Source organism: Macrobrachium rosenbergii, chromosome 13 (assembly GCF_040412425.1).
Source record: "Macrobrachium rosenbergii isolate ZJJX-2024 chromosome 13, ASM4041242v1, whole genome shotgun sequence".
NCBI lineage: Eukaryota > Metazoa > Arthropoda > Malacostraca > Decapoda > Palaemonidae > Macrobrachium > Macrobrachium rosenbergii.
In genome coordinates this window covers 20,972,714-20,992,117 of record NC_089753.1, presented here as the reverse complement: position 1 = coordinate 20,992,117, position 19,404 = coordinate 20,972,714, and the positions used below count along the sequence as shown (strand labels likewise).

Genomic DNA, 19,404 nt, shown 5'->3' with positions numbered 1-19,404 from the left:
GAATAAACTACAAGGGACGTAATTCTCTGTTTACAGTGTGCATGTACATGTAGTGGATTAATGGAGAGGTTGTTAGTAAGAAAATTAATTCTTTTTTTTTTTTTTAATCAGCCGGCTTTGAATGCATGGATGGGTTTTAGACTCGAATTTGTGGCACCAGTGTTGTCAGGCAAGACCATTACTGTCTGAAAAATTCCAATTGCAACAAACCTAGCCTGTGGGGTGCAAAATGTCTGCATACCGGGATTAGTTTGTTTCATGGATGTAAAAACTGCTTTTTACGGATGTGATTTGTATCTCAGACGAGACGATACGCCAATGCTTGGCTGAGGCCTTCGTAGTTACTATATAGTAAGGTCACAAGAGTATCCGCATTGCGAAGAAATCGAGAAAGAGGTCTTTGTTGTAAATACAGCTGTATCCATATCTGGTCAGAAAGGAAAGTGACCAGCAGATTAGATATATATATATATATATATATATATATATATATATATATATATATATATATATATATATATATATATATATATATATATATATATATATATATATATATATATATATATGGTGATTTTATATTAGTGATTTTATAGTGTGCTACGTGGTGATGTCACCACTGTTATTTACTCTTTTCGTCGATTTTATATTGCAAATAAAAAAACTTGGAGTGCTAGAGGAGATTTAAGTTAAAATGGCATGACAGAATGCATTATACATTTAAGAAAGAGATGGGAATCATAATATATAAGAGAAAAACGGAAATAGTGAAGGTAGCCTTTACACAAAGTAATGAAATGACATTAGACGGAGAAAGGAAAAGATTTGCAAATAAAATAGATTGGGATTGTGTATTAAAGTAAGATTATACACTAATATAATGCAATCTGCATTATGATATGGATATGAATCATGGTATGATGATGAAACTGTCAGTAAAATGTTTTGTCGATTTAAGAAAAAAAAAAGCTTTAAGAAGTATATTATTCGTCAGGTGGCAGGGTAAAGTGAGGAATAATTTCAAATTACGTAGAAAAACGAATGATTATGGAAATTTCATTTGCGTAGAAAAACAGTATGTGATAAAGTCAGAAAAATTAGGACTCAGGCCTAACTGGATGATAACTAAGATAGAGGGACTGGGAGATTGGAGATTAGTGGAAGGAAAGACATGAGTGGCAGAGTTTCAGAGACCCTTTATGTTGCATGTGATAACATTGTTAACAACAGACTTGTAAGATTATTGTCTTCATCAGCATAGCAACATTGTAAAACTCCATGTATGGATAATGACTTAAAAACTACTCAGGCCAGAGGGCTGCAAATTGGAGTGTTGATCATCCACCCTACAATCATCAAACATACCAAATTGCAGCCCTGATTCATTTTATTTAAGCCAGACAAGTAAGGAATTAAATGCCAGAATAAATCAACATGTTCGTAGTGGTAGGTTTCTGTCTCCTAACAGTAGCAGTTATGAATTGTCACTTTTTCCTATGTTGTATTTCAGCAGAGATCCTTCACATTCACAGTTGATCTCTGATCCCCTTTATCTGCTGAGAGCAACCAGATTCGCTGAACAGCAGCTCCAGTCTTCAGCAAATGTGCCTCGCTGTCGAACTCTCAGTGCCAGAGGTCCTTTATTCCTCAAGCCGTTGGACTGTGGAACAGCCTCTCAGAGGATGCTGTGCAATTGGAACTTCAGAAGTTCAAGCGAAGGTGCAACGCACTACTACCCAATACTATTCTTCTTGCATTCGAATCCTTTTTTGCATTCGAATATTTTTTTGTATCTATTTGTTAATTTTTTTTTTTTTGATAAGTTGGATCTCTTCATTCTAAATTTCACTTTACATCCTCTTAATTCTTCCTAATTCAACACTGTATTCTTTGGAAGTTTGAATTTCAAGTCAATGGCCCCTGTGGGGTTTTTTGATATGAATAGGTTTCATCTACGGAATAATAATAATAATAATAATAATAATAATAATAATAATAATAATAATAGTTATTCCATTTGAACTGGCCTAAAGAATAATGCTATTCGGTGCGTGCACCAAAGTAAAAAAAAAAAATTCCATAGAATTGATTAGTAGTATAATCACAAAATATAAAAATATTCATAGAAATCTTTTATAATGTACATTTGCACAGTAACAAAGGAAAACATAATATTGATTTGAGCCTAGTTCTATAGACTCTTGACCCCATTCTGCACAAGATGTTGGAAGGAGATTTAAAGAGAAACTAAAAAGTATCCCTGTAATCCTTGTTAATATATATATATATATATATATATATATATATATATATATATATATATATATATATATATATATATATATATGCCTACATATATATGTGTGTGTGTGTACATACAGCAGAACAAAGGATTACAAAGTCGACTCTATTGTACAAACAACAGCTAAGATTAAGGGGGCATATAATGGCTCTTCGGGTGAAGAGCAGCTGCCTACGCTTAAATCCGGTACAGGATAAAACAAGGCAAGGCAGAAATATGCAAATAAGGACACTTTAACTTCTCTTTTAATTTGTTTTCCACATCATGTGCAGAATGGGGTCAAGAATCTATAGAACTGTGCTCAAATTAAAATAATTTTTTTCCTCCGTTACCTGTGCAAATGTACATTATAAATGATTTCTCGGAACGCTGTTTTTACATCTTGTAATTATGCTACGATACTTTGGGACTAATCAATATATTTGTGATTTTTTACTTAGATACACAAAATAGCATTATTCTTTGGGTCAGTTCAAATAGAATTATTATGTGGACTTATTCTGGCATTTAATCCCTTACTGTCTGGCCCAAATAAAATGAATCACTGTCCATACATGAAGTTGTACAAACAATTTCTTATACGCATGTTGTTAACACTGTTATCACATACAAAGATCACATCTGAGTTGAATATTTCACCAAGGATAGTAGGGGAAAAGACCCCATTGTCCCTCAACACCTAGGTGTTAATCCCCAGGTAGTCGATTTTTATACCTGGGGATTGGTGACATTTCACACCTTTAGTGTGAAATGTGTGTTAATTAATTTTCACCTTTAGGTGTGAAATTGATTTTGAATATAACAAACAGGTGTTTTCACAGGTTCCCAGGTTGTGAGGCAAGACTCTTTCCAGAATGTCAAACCCTGACCCCAAAGTTCCTCATACTAGGACTTAAAACCCGTTTCAACCCTGGCCCTTGGGGACCCCAGTTCCTCAGTTCCTCATGCCCTGAGGTAAAAACCAGATTTCAACCTGAAACCCCCATTCCTCATACTCTAAGCCTAAGGACAAAATCCTTTCCTCATACTCTATGGAAGTAAAACCATTTCAGCCCTGACCCCAAAGTTCCTCATACTCTTCAGAGGTAAAAACCCGGATTTCAGCCCTGACCCCAAAGTTCCTCATACTCTTCAGAGGTAAAAACCCGGATTTCAGCCCTGACCCCAAAGTTCCTCATACTCTTCAGAGGTAAAAACCCGGATTTCAGCCCTGACCCCAAAGTTCCTCATAAGAGTAAAAACCAGATTTCAGCCCTGAATATAAGAGGTAAAACCCGGATTTCAAACAGGTGTGAAAAGTTTCACTTCAGGTTCCCACAGCCTGACCCCAAAGTTGGTTGGCCCCAAAGTTCCTCTTCAGGCAAGACTCTCATACTCTTCAGAGTAAAACCCAGAATGTCAACCCTGACCCCAAAGTTCCTCATAAAATGATTTCTAAGGACTTAAAACCAATTTCAAACTGACTTCATATACTCTTCAGAGGTAAAACCGGATTTCAACCTGACCCTAAAGTTCCATACTTCTTCAGGTAAAACCCTTTCAACCCTGACCCCAAAGTTCTCATACTCTTCAGACCCCCTCCCCAAAGTTCCTCATACCTTCTAAAACCCGGATTTAAAAAAGTTCCTCATACTCTTCAGGATTTCAACCCTGAAAAACCCCAACACCATTCCTCATACTCTTTCAAGGACTTAAAAAAACCGGATTTCAACCCTGACCCCAAAGTTCTCATACTCTTCAGAGGTAAAAACCTGGATTTCAGCTCCTGGGAAGTTCCTCAAAGGTAAAACCCGGATTTCAGCCCTGACCCCAAAGTTCCTCATACTCTTCAGAGGTAAAAACCAGTTTCAGCCTGACCCCAAAGTTCTCAGCAGCCTGACCCCAAAGTTCCTCAGAGGTACTCTTTCAGAGGTAAACCGGATTTCAGCCCTGACCCCAAAGTTCCTCATACTCTTCAGAGGTAAAACCCGGATATTCTTACTTTTCAGAGGTAAAACCCAGTTTCAGCCCTGACCCAAAGTTCCTCATACTCTTCAGAGGTAAAACCCGGATTTTCAGCCCGGTTTCAGACCCCAAAGTTCCTCATACTCTTCAGAAACCCGGTAAAAGTTCTCATACTCTTCAGCCCCAAAGGTTTCAGAGGTAAAACCCGATTTCAACCTGACCCCAAAGTTCCTCATACCCGGATCTTCAGAACCCTGGTTCTCTCAAAAAACCCGGATTTCAACCCCCTGACCCCAAAGTTCCTCATACTCTTCGGACTTAAACCCAGTTTCAACCTGAAACCCCATTCTCATAATTTCTGTCAACCAGACCCCAAAGTTCCTCATACTCTTCAGAGGTAAAAAACCTCATACTCTAAGATTTCAACCCCTCATACTTCAGGAAGTAAAACCCGTTTCAGCCCTGACCCCAAAGTTCATACTCAAGAGGTCCCTTCACCCCAAAGTTCCTTATACTCTTCAGACCTGGTAAACCAGTTCAGCCTGACCCCAAAGTTCCTCATACTCTTCAGAGGTAAACCCGGATTTCAGCCCTGACCCAAAGTTCCTCATATTCTTCAGAGGTAAAACCCGGACCCTGACCCCAAAGTTCCTCATACTCTAAAACCAGATTTCAGAGGTAAAACCCGGAAAACCCGATTTCAGCCCTGACCCCAAAGTTCCCGGATTTCATACTCTTCAGAGGTAAAAACCTGGATTTCCTTTATTTCAACTCCTAAAACCCACCCCAAAGTTCCTCATACTCTTCAGAGGTAAAACCCGGATTTCAAAGCCATACTGACCCCAAAGTTCCTCATACTCTTCAGAGGTAAAAACCTGGATAAAAAAGTTCTCATATACTTGGTTTTCAACCCTGACCCCAAAGTTCCTCATACTCTTCACTTTCAGAGTTTCAACCAGTTCTTTATTTAAAAACCTATATTTCAACCTGACCCCAAGTTCTCATACTCTTCAGAGGTAAAAACCAGTTTCAACCTGACCCCAAAGTTCCCCTACTCTTCAGAAAACCCAGCCCTGAAAAGTTCCTCATACTCTTCAGAGGTAAAACCCGGTTTCAACCTGACCCAAAGTTCCTCATACTCTTCAGAGGTTTCCTCATACTCTTCAGAGGTAAAACCCGGATTTCAACCCTGACCCCAAAGTTCCTCAAAGTTAAAAACCTCAGCCCTGACTCTAAAGTTCAACTCTTCAGAGTAAAAACTCATACTCTTCAGAGGTAAACCCGATTTCAGATTTTTCAAAACCCGGATTTCAGCCCTGACCTTCATAGGGAGGTAAAACCAGCCCTGACCCCAAAGTTCCTTATACTCTTCAGAGGTAAAAACCTGATTTCAGCCTGACCCTCCCCTTCAGAGGTAAACCCGGATTCAGCCCTGAAAAGTTCCTCATACTTTCAGAGGTAAAAACCCGATTTCAACCCGACCCAAAGTTCCTCATACTCTATGGAGGTAAAACCTGTTTTCAAACTCCTGACCCCAAAGTTCTCATACTCTTCAGAGGTAAAACCCGGATTTCAAACTCCTGACCCCAAAGTTTCAACCTGACCCCCCAAAGTTCCTCATTTCCCCCTGAAAAAGTTCAAATTTTTCAAGTCAACTCTAAGGACTTAAAAACCTGATTTCACTGAAAATTGATTCTCCCAAAAAATTTTTAAGTCAAAAGGGTACACTAAAAATAGAAAATTTGCATAAAGATTAAATAGGAATCAGATTACATTATTATTTTTGTAACAAAAGTCATACAGAAGTACATGGGGAATGGTATACATGAATTAATATTCCATACAAAGTCATACAAGAATACACTGGAAAAGGTGTACAAAAGAATACACACATGATATACATTCATTTTACAAAAATAATACATCACCGAGACACATTGCTAATATATACCACACCCATCCTCCCCAGTTTCCCAATCATGTGTGAAAGACAATTCATCTAATACATCAGAACTTTTAAATCTTGATAACAAGTTCTTCATATATAAATCTTCCACACATCTTTCCTCTAGCAGGGAAAAATTCTTTTTCATGATGACCGCGCAAGTGATTTTACCAATTTTTTTCATTTCATCACTGAATGTAGATAACACAGGTAAATATTGATTCAACCATGTCATGTTAACTCGTCCACTTTGTCCGATACCAGCAGGGAAGATAACGTATTTGACATAGTCATACGATGATTTAAATAATTCTTCCTTCAATTTCTTCACCGAAGAAAAAAAGTGGTTGAACCTCATCTGCTTGGTATCCCTGCTCAAATGGTCAGCATGGTCCTCATCTTTGGAATATGCTAAACTCTTTTGCGCTATTCATTATCTTCAACAGGGTCACCGATGCCATATTGGGTTAATAAAGTAGCTACGGTGGGGAGATCTACTTCATCGTCACATTCCCAAGAGGTAATATTTTCCGGGCTTTTCACGATGGCAGACCCTTCAACACCGCGATCATGGAGACAGGCGTATGTTGCACCAGTTCGAGAATATCGAAAGCTTCCAATCTCGGCGGATGGATAACTTCGAACGACGTCTTCAGCCATGCCATAATTCCTGCATGTAACACAATTAGTGGCCACTACTAAACAAGTATTTCTCTTCCTGAACCTATTTTCGGACAAGTTTCCGGAAAACTAACTTGCACATGGAGGTTGACGAAGCCATGGCGAGAGTGTGCGTCTTGATATTCCAATGGTTCAAGAGTTAATGAGCCACCGAATCCTGCAATCGAGCTTCCCTGCCCCCTGACACTATGAGTCATTAAAGACGCTCCCCTTTATCACAGTCACTGATTAAACAAGTTGTATCATGCCACCCTCGAAAACTCCCACCTGAAGCTATGAATCACGCTAAAGCCCGACCCACTTTCAAACTGTTATCTCAACCGCGTGATTAAACAATTTGTATCATGTAAAGGGTTAGTCACACGATTAAACAAGCTGTATCATTTTCCCCACATGTTAATAAGATACCCACGCACCCACCATTTTCTTTTTTGCATGTCCCACCAACTTCCCACCACTACCACTGCCGCCTCTTTTCACTGCATTACGCCATGCTTCTATTTGTTTTTTAATAGCTGCATTTCTTAACATCCAATCTTTAACCCCTGCCATCTCAATTAAGTAGTGATAAATGGAAATATTATCAACGTTGGTCTTTTTACCCCCTTGAAATTCTTGAGCGATATCTAAAATATTATAACCTGCGAGTGAATGAGCTAAATCCCCTTCTTCATTCCATTCAATCGAGCTAGAATTTTGTAAGTGTTCAACAAAAGCTGTAAAGCTGTAACGTACGACTTTTGAGGTTCTTTAAAAAAATATTGGAATAATACCTGTCCCCTTTAACTGTTTTCAAGGTAATCGGAGCATTTACCCCCTCCTCCCCAGCTACTTCAGCCACCTCGCCCACACCCTTTATAGGAGAATGAGGAGGTCCCGTGAGTGATTTAGCCGCCGCGGGAAAAATTGCGTTCATTTTAACATTAAGAGGTATGTGCATGTCACTAACGGTTGTATCCAACTTACCATAACCCTCAAGGTTAGTATAATTATTATCAATATTATCACAAACCTCCATTCTATTCATTAACCTCTCGTATATGTAACGGCGGGGATAACTTAAAACTCCTTCATTTTTCCTCAGTTAAAAAGACTCCCTACCAAACTCGCGGCTAAAGGTAGTAACACCGATAAAATAGCACCCCCTTTACGGCTTTTCAATATGTTTTTCTTCTTAGCTACAGACGTTGTTTTCAAGGACACAAGATGAATTTCACGCCTACACTTTCTTAAGTGTTTAATAAATTTCTTATCTTGGGTTAGATTACCGCAAAGAAAATTTCTAAAAATTTCCGATATGGCAGCCACAAAACCACCGTTTAAGATTGGAATGACTTTACCTATCTCGCTGGGTGATAAATATGTGATGAATAAAATAAATTTTTTATTTTTATGTATTAAAGGTTGTTTACGGTTCATAGCCTTACAATTTGAGATTCATCGACCCATGAATTGAATTGACTCGGGTAACCTTTCTAATTAACGTAATATTGAGTTTTATTATTTATCTTCCTGCTTCTCAGAATAGTGATATCATACGTTTCTGGTAGAATTGTGGGAATTAATTCTTCACGCTAGAATACTCCCTTTATTTCACCGGCTAAATCTTCCAAGAAGTATATGACAGGATTTTGCGATGTATCCACCTTTTCGGATTTTAAAAATTTCCAGAGTATTTTGAATAGTATATCCCTTCTAAAACTGCGTTCCGATGCTCATCCGCTATACATTACAACGTCTCCAACATTCAAGATTGAACTGGAGGGTAGATTAACGAGAACAGCATTTTTATACATACTCGAGTATTGACGTTCAATATCCTCTCTAGCGGTTAACGCGTGAACTTGTTGAGGGGTGCGTTCCTTTCCCAAACTTTTATGTGGGGTATTGTTATAACTCTGAACAATGTCACGCAAGACGTTAATGTATTTTAAGGTGTTCTTATGCGTGAGATATCTATATATCCTGCTCTTAATAGTCCTTATTACTCTTTCAGCTATAGATGATTTTATCTCTCTTGAGTAAACGCTATATAATTTTATATTTTTACCCCCTAGATATTCTCTGACGTGTTTGTTATAATATTCCCTGCCCTCATCACTATTCAAACGTAAAATTCCCGAAAATTCTCTAGATTCGATAATCTTCTTGAAAGCACGACGCATAGTGACACCATCCTTCTTTTTCAATGGAATAATTTGTAGATATCTGGAAAACACGTCAATAAATATCAGCAGATATTTAACCCCTTATTGTACCGAGCTAATTTTGACATATCAGCTAAATCGGTACTCGCTATCACTCGAGGTTTGGGTGATATGATTTTTCTTCTCGGGAATTTTTTTCTCGTGATTTTATGAAGGGTGTAAAACTTTTGCCTGCGTAAGAATTCTGTAACATTTTCTCGAGTAATTTTGTTATCCAGATTTTTCGCTACTCTGAATAAAGGGTCTACCCCGCTGAAACTACCAACATCTTGCACATCTCCGTATAAAATTTTAAGAAGTTTTAACTGTTCTTTATCCATATTGGTAAGCTATTTGATATTCCGTTCCACCCAGAATATTAGTTCGAAGCTGTAACAGTTCAAGTGTTGACGGGCCAAAGTCTACTAACAAATAACCGTAGCGGTTACGCGATAGAGCCTTTTTATATAAATCCGAAAATGCTGAAGCTTTTTGGCGACCGAATAACTGTCGACCTAAAGTTTTCAATTTGACTAAAATCACGATTTTTCATTAGAATGTAATGTGAACAATTCAGGCTTATACTTCTACTAAACTCTCCAGAATTAAACATATTCTGTGTTATGAATATAACTGAAATAGATGAATGACGTCCTGCTGTGAAGGCGTTAGTGACAAATTTATTATCACTCGCTTCTAAGAAACAGTCATCGAGTATAAATAACAAACCTTTATTACCATCCATCCCCTTTTCAGTGCAATCAAAGGGATTTAAAATTTCTTTGGAGACTTTAAATTTGGATCCTATAGAGGGGTGCATTTCGAGGGGATGTTCAGATACCCCACAATATAAAATATAGATTGGAAATGCGCTTCATATAAAGTTCAGTGATTTTTTGACATAGGACTGACTTGGCGCTGTTACTAAACCCCGCTATTATAATACGGGCGGGATTGGCAAAAAGATTTAAAATCAGCTCGGGGAAGGGACCTGTTGCCATGACGTCAGCACGCTCAATACTAAGGACATGTATTCTATTCATCTGTCTTATATAGACGTCAATTGTGGTGGATGAAAGTTGACGGCAATAACATTTGTTTAATTTTTATAGTGAAATATATATAGGACACTCATACAAGGTTTTACATACATAAAATGCGATATAAAAATTTAAATAATCATGCCAATTTAGATACACTTAAAAACAAAGCAAATAAATAACTGTGTATATAATAATCAACAGCTATACAAGCGCGATTGATGGGTGCACGGTCCTACGGTGACTTATTCACACCACAGGTCATCCACACATACATACCCGGTTTGTAAACCGTACCAGAGATTTGCAAACCCTGTTCACGTACGATTAATACTTTTAGACCGTGCGTTATAAATACAGCCAACTGGAGGATATCGTCCCTCAACACCTAGGTGCTAATCCACAGGTAGTCGATTTTTCCCGGTTTGTAAACCGTACCAGAGATTTGCAAACCCTGTTCACATACGATTAATACTTTTAGACCGTGCGTTATAAATACAGCCAACTGGAGGATATCGTCATTAGTCCATTCTCAATCCTTATACGTGCACCATCCCTTTTTCTCTTGGCTGGAACGTTAAACGTCCTCCGTCACTATCCAGTGAGTATCATCTAAGTCGCTTTCGTTTTCTTGAACATGTAGCGAATATTAAACGGTAAAGAGCAATAAGATTCATCTGTGTATCGAATAAGTGTTCATATACAAAAAAATAATGCGCCAGTTGGAAGAAGAATATATTACACAGTCATTATTTCTCTCATTCAGATATGGGAAATAGCACAAGTAGTGAATTATCCGCCGATGAAGTACCCACCCAGGTCAGGAAACATTACTACTATGGCGTCGGGGCTCCCAACTCAATTATTAGGAAGATTGAAACGGGTCAAGACCGTGAAGAGGATGCAACAACTCCCACTGGGGAATGCAATCCTGTAAATTCTTCCGATATCCTTGCTTCGCCACCGCCACCCACGACTGAGAATGAACAAGTGTCACAACCCGCCATGGATGAATCGCCTGGTCAAGGTATGTAGATCCGACACGATGTATTTACTTAATAATAGTTCCCGAGTCTATAGAAACATGCACTCTTTTTCTCCGTTTTCCTGTTTTCTTGTTTCAAATGCACTTGCAAACGTATACAAAAATCAATGGGCAGGGTAAAAAATACGTGTATATTTATTCGCGACGATTTATTTACCAATTAAAAGACAGTGTACAAATTTGCTTAAATTCAATACATTAATCATCGCGAGACTGCCTCACCACGCATCCCAATATAGTGTCTACATGTATCCTTATGATAACTCGAATATTTCGAAACGTGTTTAAGAGAAAACGACGAAGACGTCCTATAGTTTACCGCTTCCGTTCACAGGGGACCGATTCTCACAGGTCATCTTGAAATAAGGAAAAATGTGATATGATTCGAGGTGTGATATATATACATATATACAATATATTATTAATAAAATGTGAATTCTTCGTTTAACGTGCTTTTTCCCATTTTTTGTATGGGGTAAGCACGATGCCCTCTTTTGAAGGACGGGGTAATATAAAAAACAAAAGAAAAAAAAATGCAGTTACCTCGGTTTTTTAAGATGCGAAGACATTCCTTGTATGTAATGGCACGCTTACCCCCTGATCTCCAGTGTGAACATTTAAACTTTTTCAAATATTTAAAATAATATTCCGTTATCCATTTATCGTTACCTCTTAAACGAGTGAATGAGAATGCATTTTGTATTAAAGACAATACTTTTTTCACGCCGCGGTGACTCGCGCAATGAACAAAAAATATAACGTAAAGACGCATTTGTACGATTTATCCGATTGTATCTGTGTTATTATTCGATAGATACTATATTCAGGATGTGCATATATGAATTTAGAGAAGTCATTCGAATAAACTTTTGGATTTATACCGTAACTATCGAAAAAGAAGATTATATTTCTAGGTGATTTTTCCACGTACAAACATACCCAACGACCGATAATATTAACATTGGTGGATGAAGATAATGTATTAGATATAAAAACTAAAGGTTTAAATCTATTTTTGGGTAGGGTAAATAAGCCTACTTCATCCGAAGCGAACACACCTAAATATTTCATGCGATCACCGAGTGAGCCTTTTAAACTTATTTCAATTTCTTTCGTACCCATTCCATTTAACCTCTAACATCACACTGAATAACCCTATCCGTATCCAACGTTAAAATACCCTTCGTATCCCCGGAAAGTAAAATAACACAGGGGTTCGGAGTGACCGTACCCAACCTGATCGATATTCGCAGGTTTGCCGAAATTTCCACGGACATTGAATCTTCAACATCTTCCACAACAAAATTAAAGCAGTAAATAGCTCTACCATTTTTAAAACTATCATAAGTGATTAGATTCTCACCGCCACCCCCTATACTTTTCTGTGTCGTGAAATAATTGCATGATGGTATTAGGGAAACTACATTGAATATTGTATACAGTATTCCCATTAACGGTAATATGTATATTATTTAAATCGAAAGATTTAAAATATAGGCTGTTAGCCGCGTAATTACCCGAAAATGTTCCCATATCAATCATGGCCAATGTGATTTTTCGGTATACAACTGTTAAAAGGTTGATCAATTAAAATCGAATTTTCATTTTGTCCAATAACGTATGTTTTATATAAAGTCTTATCAAATATATATTGTATAGGATTAACTGCTAAAGCCTCATTTAAAGCCGACATGGCGTTATAATGCGGGGTAACTCCATCGATCCATAATTTAGCTTGTTCTATATTTATCCCATTTAAATGTCCATCAGCATGGGCATCCATCACCCAGTTATTCGCTAATTCGAGTCTAAGCCTCAAGTCAACTGAATCCAGTAAATACATGTCTGTAGTCGTTATATCCAAAAGAAGTGGAAAATGCGTATGGACGCCCTGCGTTTTAATGCTGCTCATAACCCGTGGCTTCCACCTGCTGGTTTGAACGAATGTATTGGGCGTAAATTGATGAGTTAATCCGTGTGTTACATGGCAATCATCGTATAAAAACCCTGCCCGACCGGTGGTAGGTAACGCCGAGTGCTTTATCATTTTAAGCATTTTTATATATGATTGATAGTTAAATACCGGGCAAGATTCCACCAACTTTTCGTTCAAGAAAATAGAAACAGATTTAAATAATGTATTACTTATACCATTAACGAGGGCCACGTGCATATCATCCGCTAAGAAAGAACCTGCCACCCCGTTAAGGCGAAATTCGATATATTTATCGGTTAGAATTTGATTTACGGAAATATTGCTAGGTGTAAAATCCAGTCTTTCCTTCGAATTAATTGAAGTTTCAATAATTCTACGTCTACTAACATTCGGGAACGATTCTGATATACCTGCAATATACGAAGAAATAGGAACTTGATTACCAGTTCCGGGTACGTTAGGAACTACACTAGCCATATTTTGTGTTTATATATAATTTTAGATGAAGGGTAGAAACGTGTGTACCGCCGATTGTCAATTGATGAATGAGTTACAAAAGATCGTACACGTCCTTATTATATTTACTTCTAGATTTAACGCGTATACTCTTCCTCTTCCTTCGTTTTTCTTTCCTCCCACACTCGACCGTCTAAACTAATCGTTTCACTGTTTTCCTTTTCCTCCGTCTTCTTCCGGTACCGCTTAAAATTCGTTGTCAGTAGTTTCGAGGCTCTTATACCATTTCGTTTTATGGATTCTTTTAAAGGTAAAGCATCGTTTACCATCTCAGATAACACAGATCTGCCGAATTCTTTAACTGAAGGTTTCGCAACATTAAATAGAAAGGGAAGCACTTTACGTGCGATACCGCTTATAGCAGAAAACAGACCACTCACTACCTCTTCTATGCCCGGGATAGAAAACGGAAATATCCTCAAACCCCGCCCCTCTCCTTAAAGGGTCTGATAACAACAGTTTTTTAAATTCCGCCTCTGATAGTTAAGTATGTTTTAGTTTAACCAGACCACTGAGCTTATTAACAGCTTTCCTAGGGCTGGCCCGAAGGATTAGATTTATTTTACGTGGCTAAGAACCAACTGGTTACTAGCAACGGGACCTACAGCTTATTGTGGAATCCGAACCACGTTATGACGAGAAATAAATTTCTATCACCAGATCTGAATTCCTCTAATTCTTCATTGGCCGGTCGGAGAGTCGAACGCTGGGCCAACAGCGTGCTAGCCGAGAGCTCTACCCACCCCTCCAATGAAGATCTAAACGAGGCGTGAATCTCACTCTCATTATATTTTTTTTTTTACACTACTTTATTTGTCAATCCAATCCAGGTAATTCATTTTTGAGATGTCCTAATACCGATTCAATAGGCATTTACTTACGTAAAGAAAACAAACATCCACACTTACTCATGATCCGAGAGTTTTGTTGACCACGCGCCAGGCCACCTGGTCCAAGCCACCGTCCAGTTTAGGCCTAACTCAGGGTAAAGAGATAAGATAATTTTGCCTGAGGAATTTTGAGTGCATTAGTAAGCGCGCCCAGCCAACACTGGCTACGTATATGAAGTTACTGTGACTATGAACGTGTTGTAGACTACTGTTATCCAGAGCCGTATATAGAGTCTATATACGGCTCTGCTGTTATCCTCATCCTGACGCACCATTTATTTATTGTGGGTTAAATATTTATAACTTGTTTCTCGTGTATCTTAATGAACGTTTTGATTGTTAATAATTAACTGCATACTGTGACAGCAGTGAGAGAAGGGTGTAATAATGATCGTAGTGCATTTTTTGGTGGATTAGTCACGATTTATGTTCATTCTTAGTTCATTTCAGGTCGGTAGCGATACGTTGGTCAAATCGTCCATTTAGAGATCCCCTAATTTTAGCATTTGTTGACAGTTGGTCTGTAGTGCCAGTGGTTCCCAACGTGGGGCGTACACCCCACTAGGGGGGATTTGATTTTTAAGGGGGGTAATTCGAGAACGTTTAAACCAAGTTAATGGCCTTTTAGACTTCCTCCCCGTGAATGTAAGAATTATATATCACCACAGGGGGCATCAGGATTTTAGAGGTGATTTGGTGGGTGGGGCATGGTTGGGAACCACTGGATGGCTTGGTCCATGCCCATAGACCGGAGAGAACAGGACGTTTCATGTCGAGCAGGACCCACCCCCAACCCACTTAATGGGTCCTGATGTTGAGATACTGGAGTGACCCCCTTGCTGGCAGCGTGGCAGGTGACGGACTGACGCTTAGGGTTAGGGATCAGTTCAGTGGTAACGTCGACCCGTTGTCGACGGCTTACTCCGATGCCTTGAGTTGTTTCTTGTGAAAGCGTCATCACTAACCGAGGAATTTAAAACTTAAAGCAGTGTCTCGTTAGTGGTCCCAAAAGTCTCCGTGCTCAGATATATCCCAGTTACAATTTGAAGAAGAGGAGTGTTTGTGATGGCTTCTCCTCTGTGGCGACCAAATGGCACTCAGAACACAGTCGTTACCGGTAAGTGTCCGACGGAAAAGTTTCTTACTGGGGACGAGGACTTTGCCGGGGACTAACTTTATTACTTTCGGTTACAATTCATTTTTGTCTGTTTTATATTGTGCCTGTACTCGTTTATTACACGGATGCAAATGTATATATATATATATATATATATATATATATATATATATATATATATATATATATATATATATATATATATATATACATATACATATACATATACACACACACACACACACGCACACGAAAACAAGAATGAGTAACAAAGACAAAACTTGTACGGAGAAATAATAGTGGGAGGAAAGAAACAGTACAAGAGGACAAAGGCAAACGAAATAAGAAATAAAAAAGGCTTTCTACAGAACGAAAGCTACAGAAAACTGAAAACTTATGCCACAAAATCACTATCGCTGGTATTCAAAAATATCTATCCATCTGTTTATCTGTCTATCTATCTATCTATATGTGTATGTATGTATGTATGTATGTATGTATGTATGTATACATACATGTATATATATATTTATCTATTTATTTTGAAATTAATGGATCAAGTTTATACATTCCATGACTATTGTTCATATTGTTAATATTCTTGCTGAAACTTTCTCTTATAAAACGGACGTTGTAAAGAACAGCAACTCCAGAGTACCTGAGGGTTGCTTATCTTAACAAGCTAATATTTGGGGTGGCTGATGTTAACAAGCTTATTCTGATACTGGCGGTGCATCTGTTTGTTGTCGGCCAAATGGAATGTCCCTTCGCCGTGTTCAGTCCTGGGGGGTGGCTGATGTTAGCAAGTTCATTCTGAGGATAGCCAATCTTTACATGGGTACTCTGGGGTTGGGGATCTTTACAACGTCCTATAAAACTAGACTCAATGATGTTTCTCTCTAGTGCATTGTTGGGGTAAACTACCTTTTCTGCTCCTGCCCAGTTGATTGCATGATTGTTTTCAGATATGTATGTACAAAAATGCCACTGTTCAACAGTGCATTTCTTACATATCTCTTATGCCGTTTTATTCTCTTTCCTAGTGCTTTTCCATTTTGACAAATGTAAAGGCTATCACAAGACTTATGTGGAATCTGGTATAAACATCCTTTAGTATCGTCGGGCAAAATCTTTATAAATACATATTTCATTGTTTTATTGTTCTTGAATGAAACATTAACCCTAAAATTCTTAAGGTGGGGGGGGAATATCTTTTAAATTATTATAATATGGCAGTTCAAGCAGTTTTTCGTGTGTTATAAGGTTCTTTTTTTTTATTGTTAACGTAAAATGTCTATTTTTGCCGCTTTTAATGCATTGCCTGATTCAGTCAGGATATTTCAATTTCTTACCTATATTCCTAATCATGTCTATTTCATCATTAATGTATTCAGGGCTTCATATGCGTAATGCTCTTAAGAACTTGGATGTGACTAGAATGAAAGTGAACATAGGCAGAAATATTGGTAGGTTTTCTGTACACACTGTATTTAAACTCATTGATAGTTCTGTGCATTAAGCAATTTTAATTTAACAAAGAAGTTATTTCCACTTGCGTTGCCCGGCCAAACGCATATTATATCGTCAATGTAAATTGCATAAAACGATTTTGTTATATATTTTGATTTCGAAAAATTCCATATCCAAATTACTTAACGCCGAGGATACAGGGCTACCCAATGCCATATCAAAATTTTGAGAGTAAAATGTCCCGTTGTATTCCAGTTTAAATTCTTTTACACAAGTTTTGATTACGATTCTATTAGCGTGTGCTTGGAAAATGGTATATCCAGCTGTCTCTTCTCATGCATCTTCTTCTTTCTCTTCATCTTTTCCCACTTCCATCAGACACCTCCATCTGCATCACTCTCCTCCCTACACATGTCTCATCCCTTCTCATCACATGGCCATACCACTGCACTCTTCTTTCCTGGGCCTTCTTTGATAGTTCTAAGACTTTAGTAACTCCTCATAATCTTTCATTTTTGATCCTGTCCATTTTTGTTACTCCACACATCCACCTGAGCATGTTCATCTCTAACGCATCCAATTTCTTCTCTTGCACTCTCTCTACCGGCCATGTTTCTGCTCCATACATCAAAGCTGGTCTCACTGCTGTCCCATACACTCTTCCTTTAAGCTTTATGTGATTCTGCGGTCGCACAAGACACCTGACATCTTTCTCCAGTTTTTCCATCCAGCTTGCGCTCCGTGTGTTATTTCTACATCCAAATATCCATCATCAACTACTGTTGAACCAACATACCTAAATTTGTCTACTCTGTTCTCAAGCATGTCCCCTGAAAACTCCAACAGATCGTACATTTGTGAGTAATGAAGCCACGTCAAAACTCACTAACCTGGAATCACTGTTAATCCGTGCTTAATTTAGTTTATTTACTAAGTCACATTGTTCTCGATTTTGGCATCGGAGATGGTACCAACCAATAGGTTAAGAATATCCACCATTTTATTGCTCCGCACATATGCGGTAACGATGGAGAGGCCACACACAACTTAAATATTAGGTTTTCATTTCCTTTTAATACATATTGATATATAAAAGTCACGTGCAAGAGTGATTAATATATATATATATATATATATATATATATATATATATATATATACATACACACACACACACACACACACACACATATATATATATATATATATATATATATATATATATATATATATATATATATATATATATATATATATATATATATATAGTTAGCGTTATTATATGCGGCCAGGATAGGGCGGATAGGAATTTTTCTTTATGAATTTTCTGCAAACCATACATCATTCCATAGGACGAACCTGTGCAATATAAAGATTGATAGGTGTCCGTGGTTATGATGTCGCGGTCTCACTATCAAGTTCCTGAGGAACCTGTTGTTACGGTCCTCCATCTTGAAGAAGGTGGATAGTCGGGAAGACTAAGTTTTTTAAATTATATAGGCCGTCACTGTACCATACTCATTTCTATTCAGATGTTATCTCTCCTTGCTTAATATAGAGATTTCACTGAAACAAAAAAACATTAAAAACCTTTTCATTACAGGTAATAATTTATATTGCATACTGTCACCGTTAGATTATCATATTTAGATTGTTATGTTTTCAAACTTTTATTCAATGGCAGTATTGAAACGTATATTTCCACAGTCAAAGCCACTCACGAGAAAAAACTGCTTAAAATTGGTGTTACCATTCCCAGATTCCTTGCCACCAATGAGACGGTCTTTAACTTTTCCAATTATTCTTTAACTAAACGAGAAGAGTTCCTTCTCTCCTTTGGAATAGATTTTTGCTTGCCGTGTTTTAAACCTTCGTATGTACAGTTTTTTAGTAGTTTAGATTTCATGTTTTCCAGACTCATGAATGTCAATTTGAATCTTGACGCGTCCTCTTTACGCCTGCAGATGCCGACTTTAGCCCACAAAACCTTTTCTAAACTTACAACCTTCACACTCTCAAGTCCTTAGCCAAAAATAACATTATCGTTACTCGCCCGTATAAAGGTAAAGGCGTGGTCATTCTCAATAAAAATTATGATATCACTAAGGTCGAAGTAATTTTGAGTGACAATACTAAATTTTAAAAACTTGGTCCTCCCGCCTAATCCACCTTGTTCAAGACAGAGGACCGTATCAACAGGTTCGTCCAGAAGTTGATAGTGAGACCGCGACATCGTAACCACGGGCACCTGTCAATCTTTATATTACACAGCTTCTTCCTATGGAATGATGTATGGTTTGCTCAAAATTCATAATGACTATATATATATACT

General features: G+C 37.8%; 1 protein-coding gene across 2 annotated transcripts in view; it reads left to right on the top strand.

Annotated features, from left to right (window-relative positions):
- Nucleotides 1-10,605: 10,605 nt before the first annotated feature.
- The window catches only part of LOC136844975 (uncharacterized), a 43,598-nt gene continuing 34,799 nt past the window's right edge, over nucleotides 10,606-19,404 (top strand). The window contains exons 1-2 of one of the 2 annotated variants that reach the window (XM_067114452.1): nucleotides 10,606-10,699; nucleotides 10,865-11,125. In XM_067114452.1, the coding sequence (XP_066970553.1) occupies nucleotides 10,867-11,125 (259 nt within the window). In that variant the 5' untranslated portion in view covers nucleotides 10,606-10,699; nucleotides 10,865-10,866. Of the gene's footprint in view, nucleotides 10,700-10,864; nucleotides 11,126-15,341; nucleotides 15,603-19,404 lie in introns of those variants that run through there. The other variant, XM_067114454.1, reaches the window with a different exon arrangement.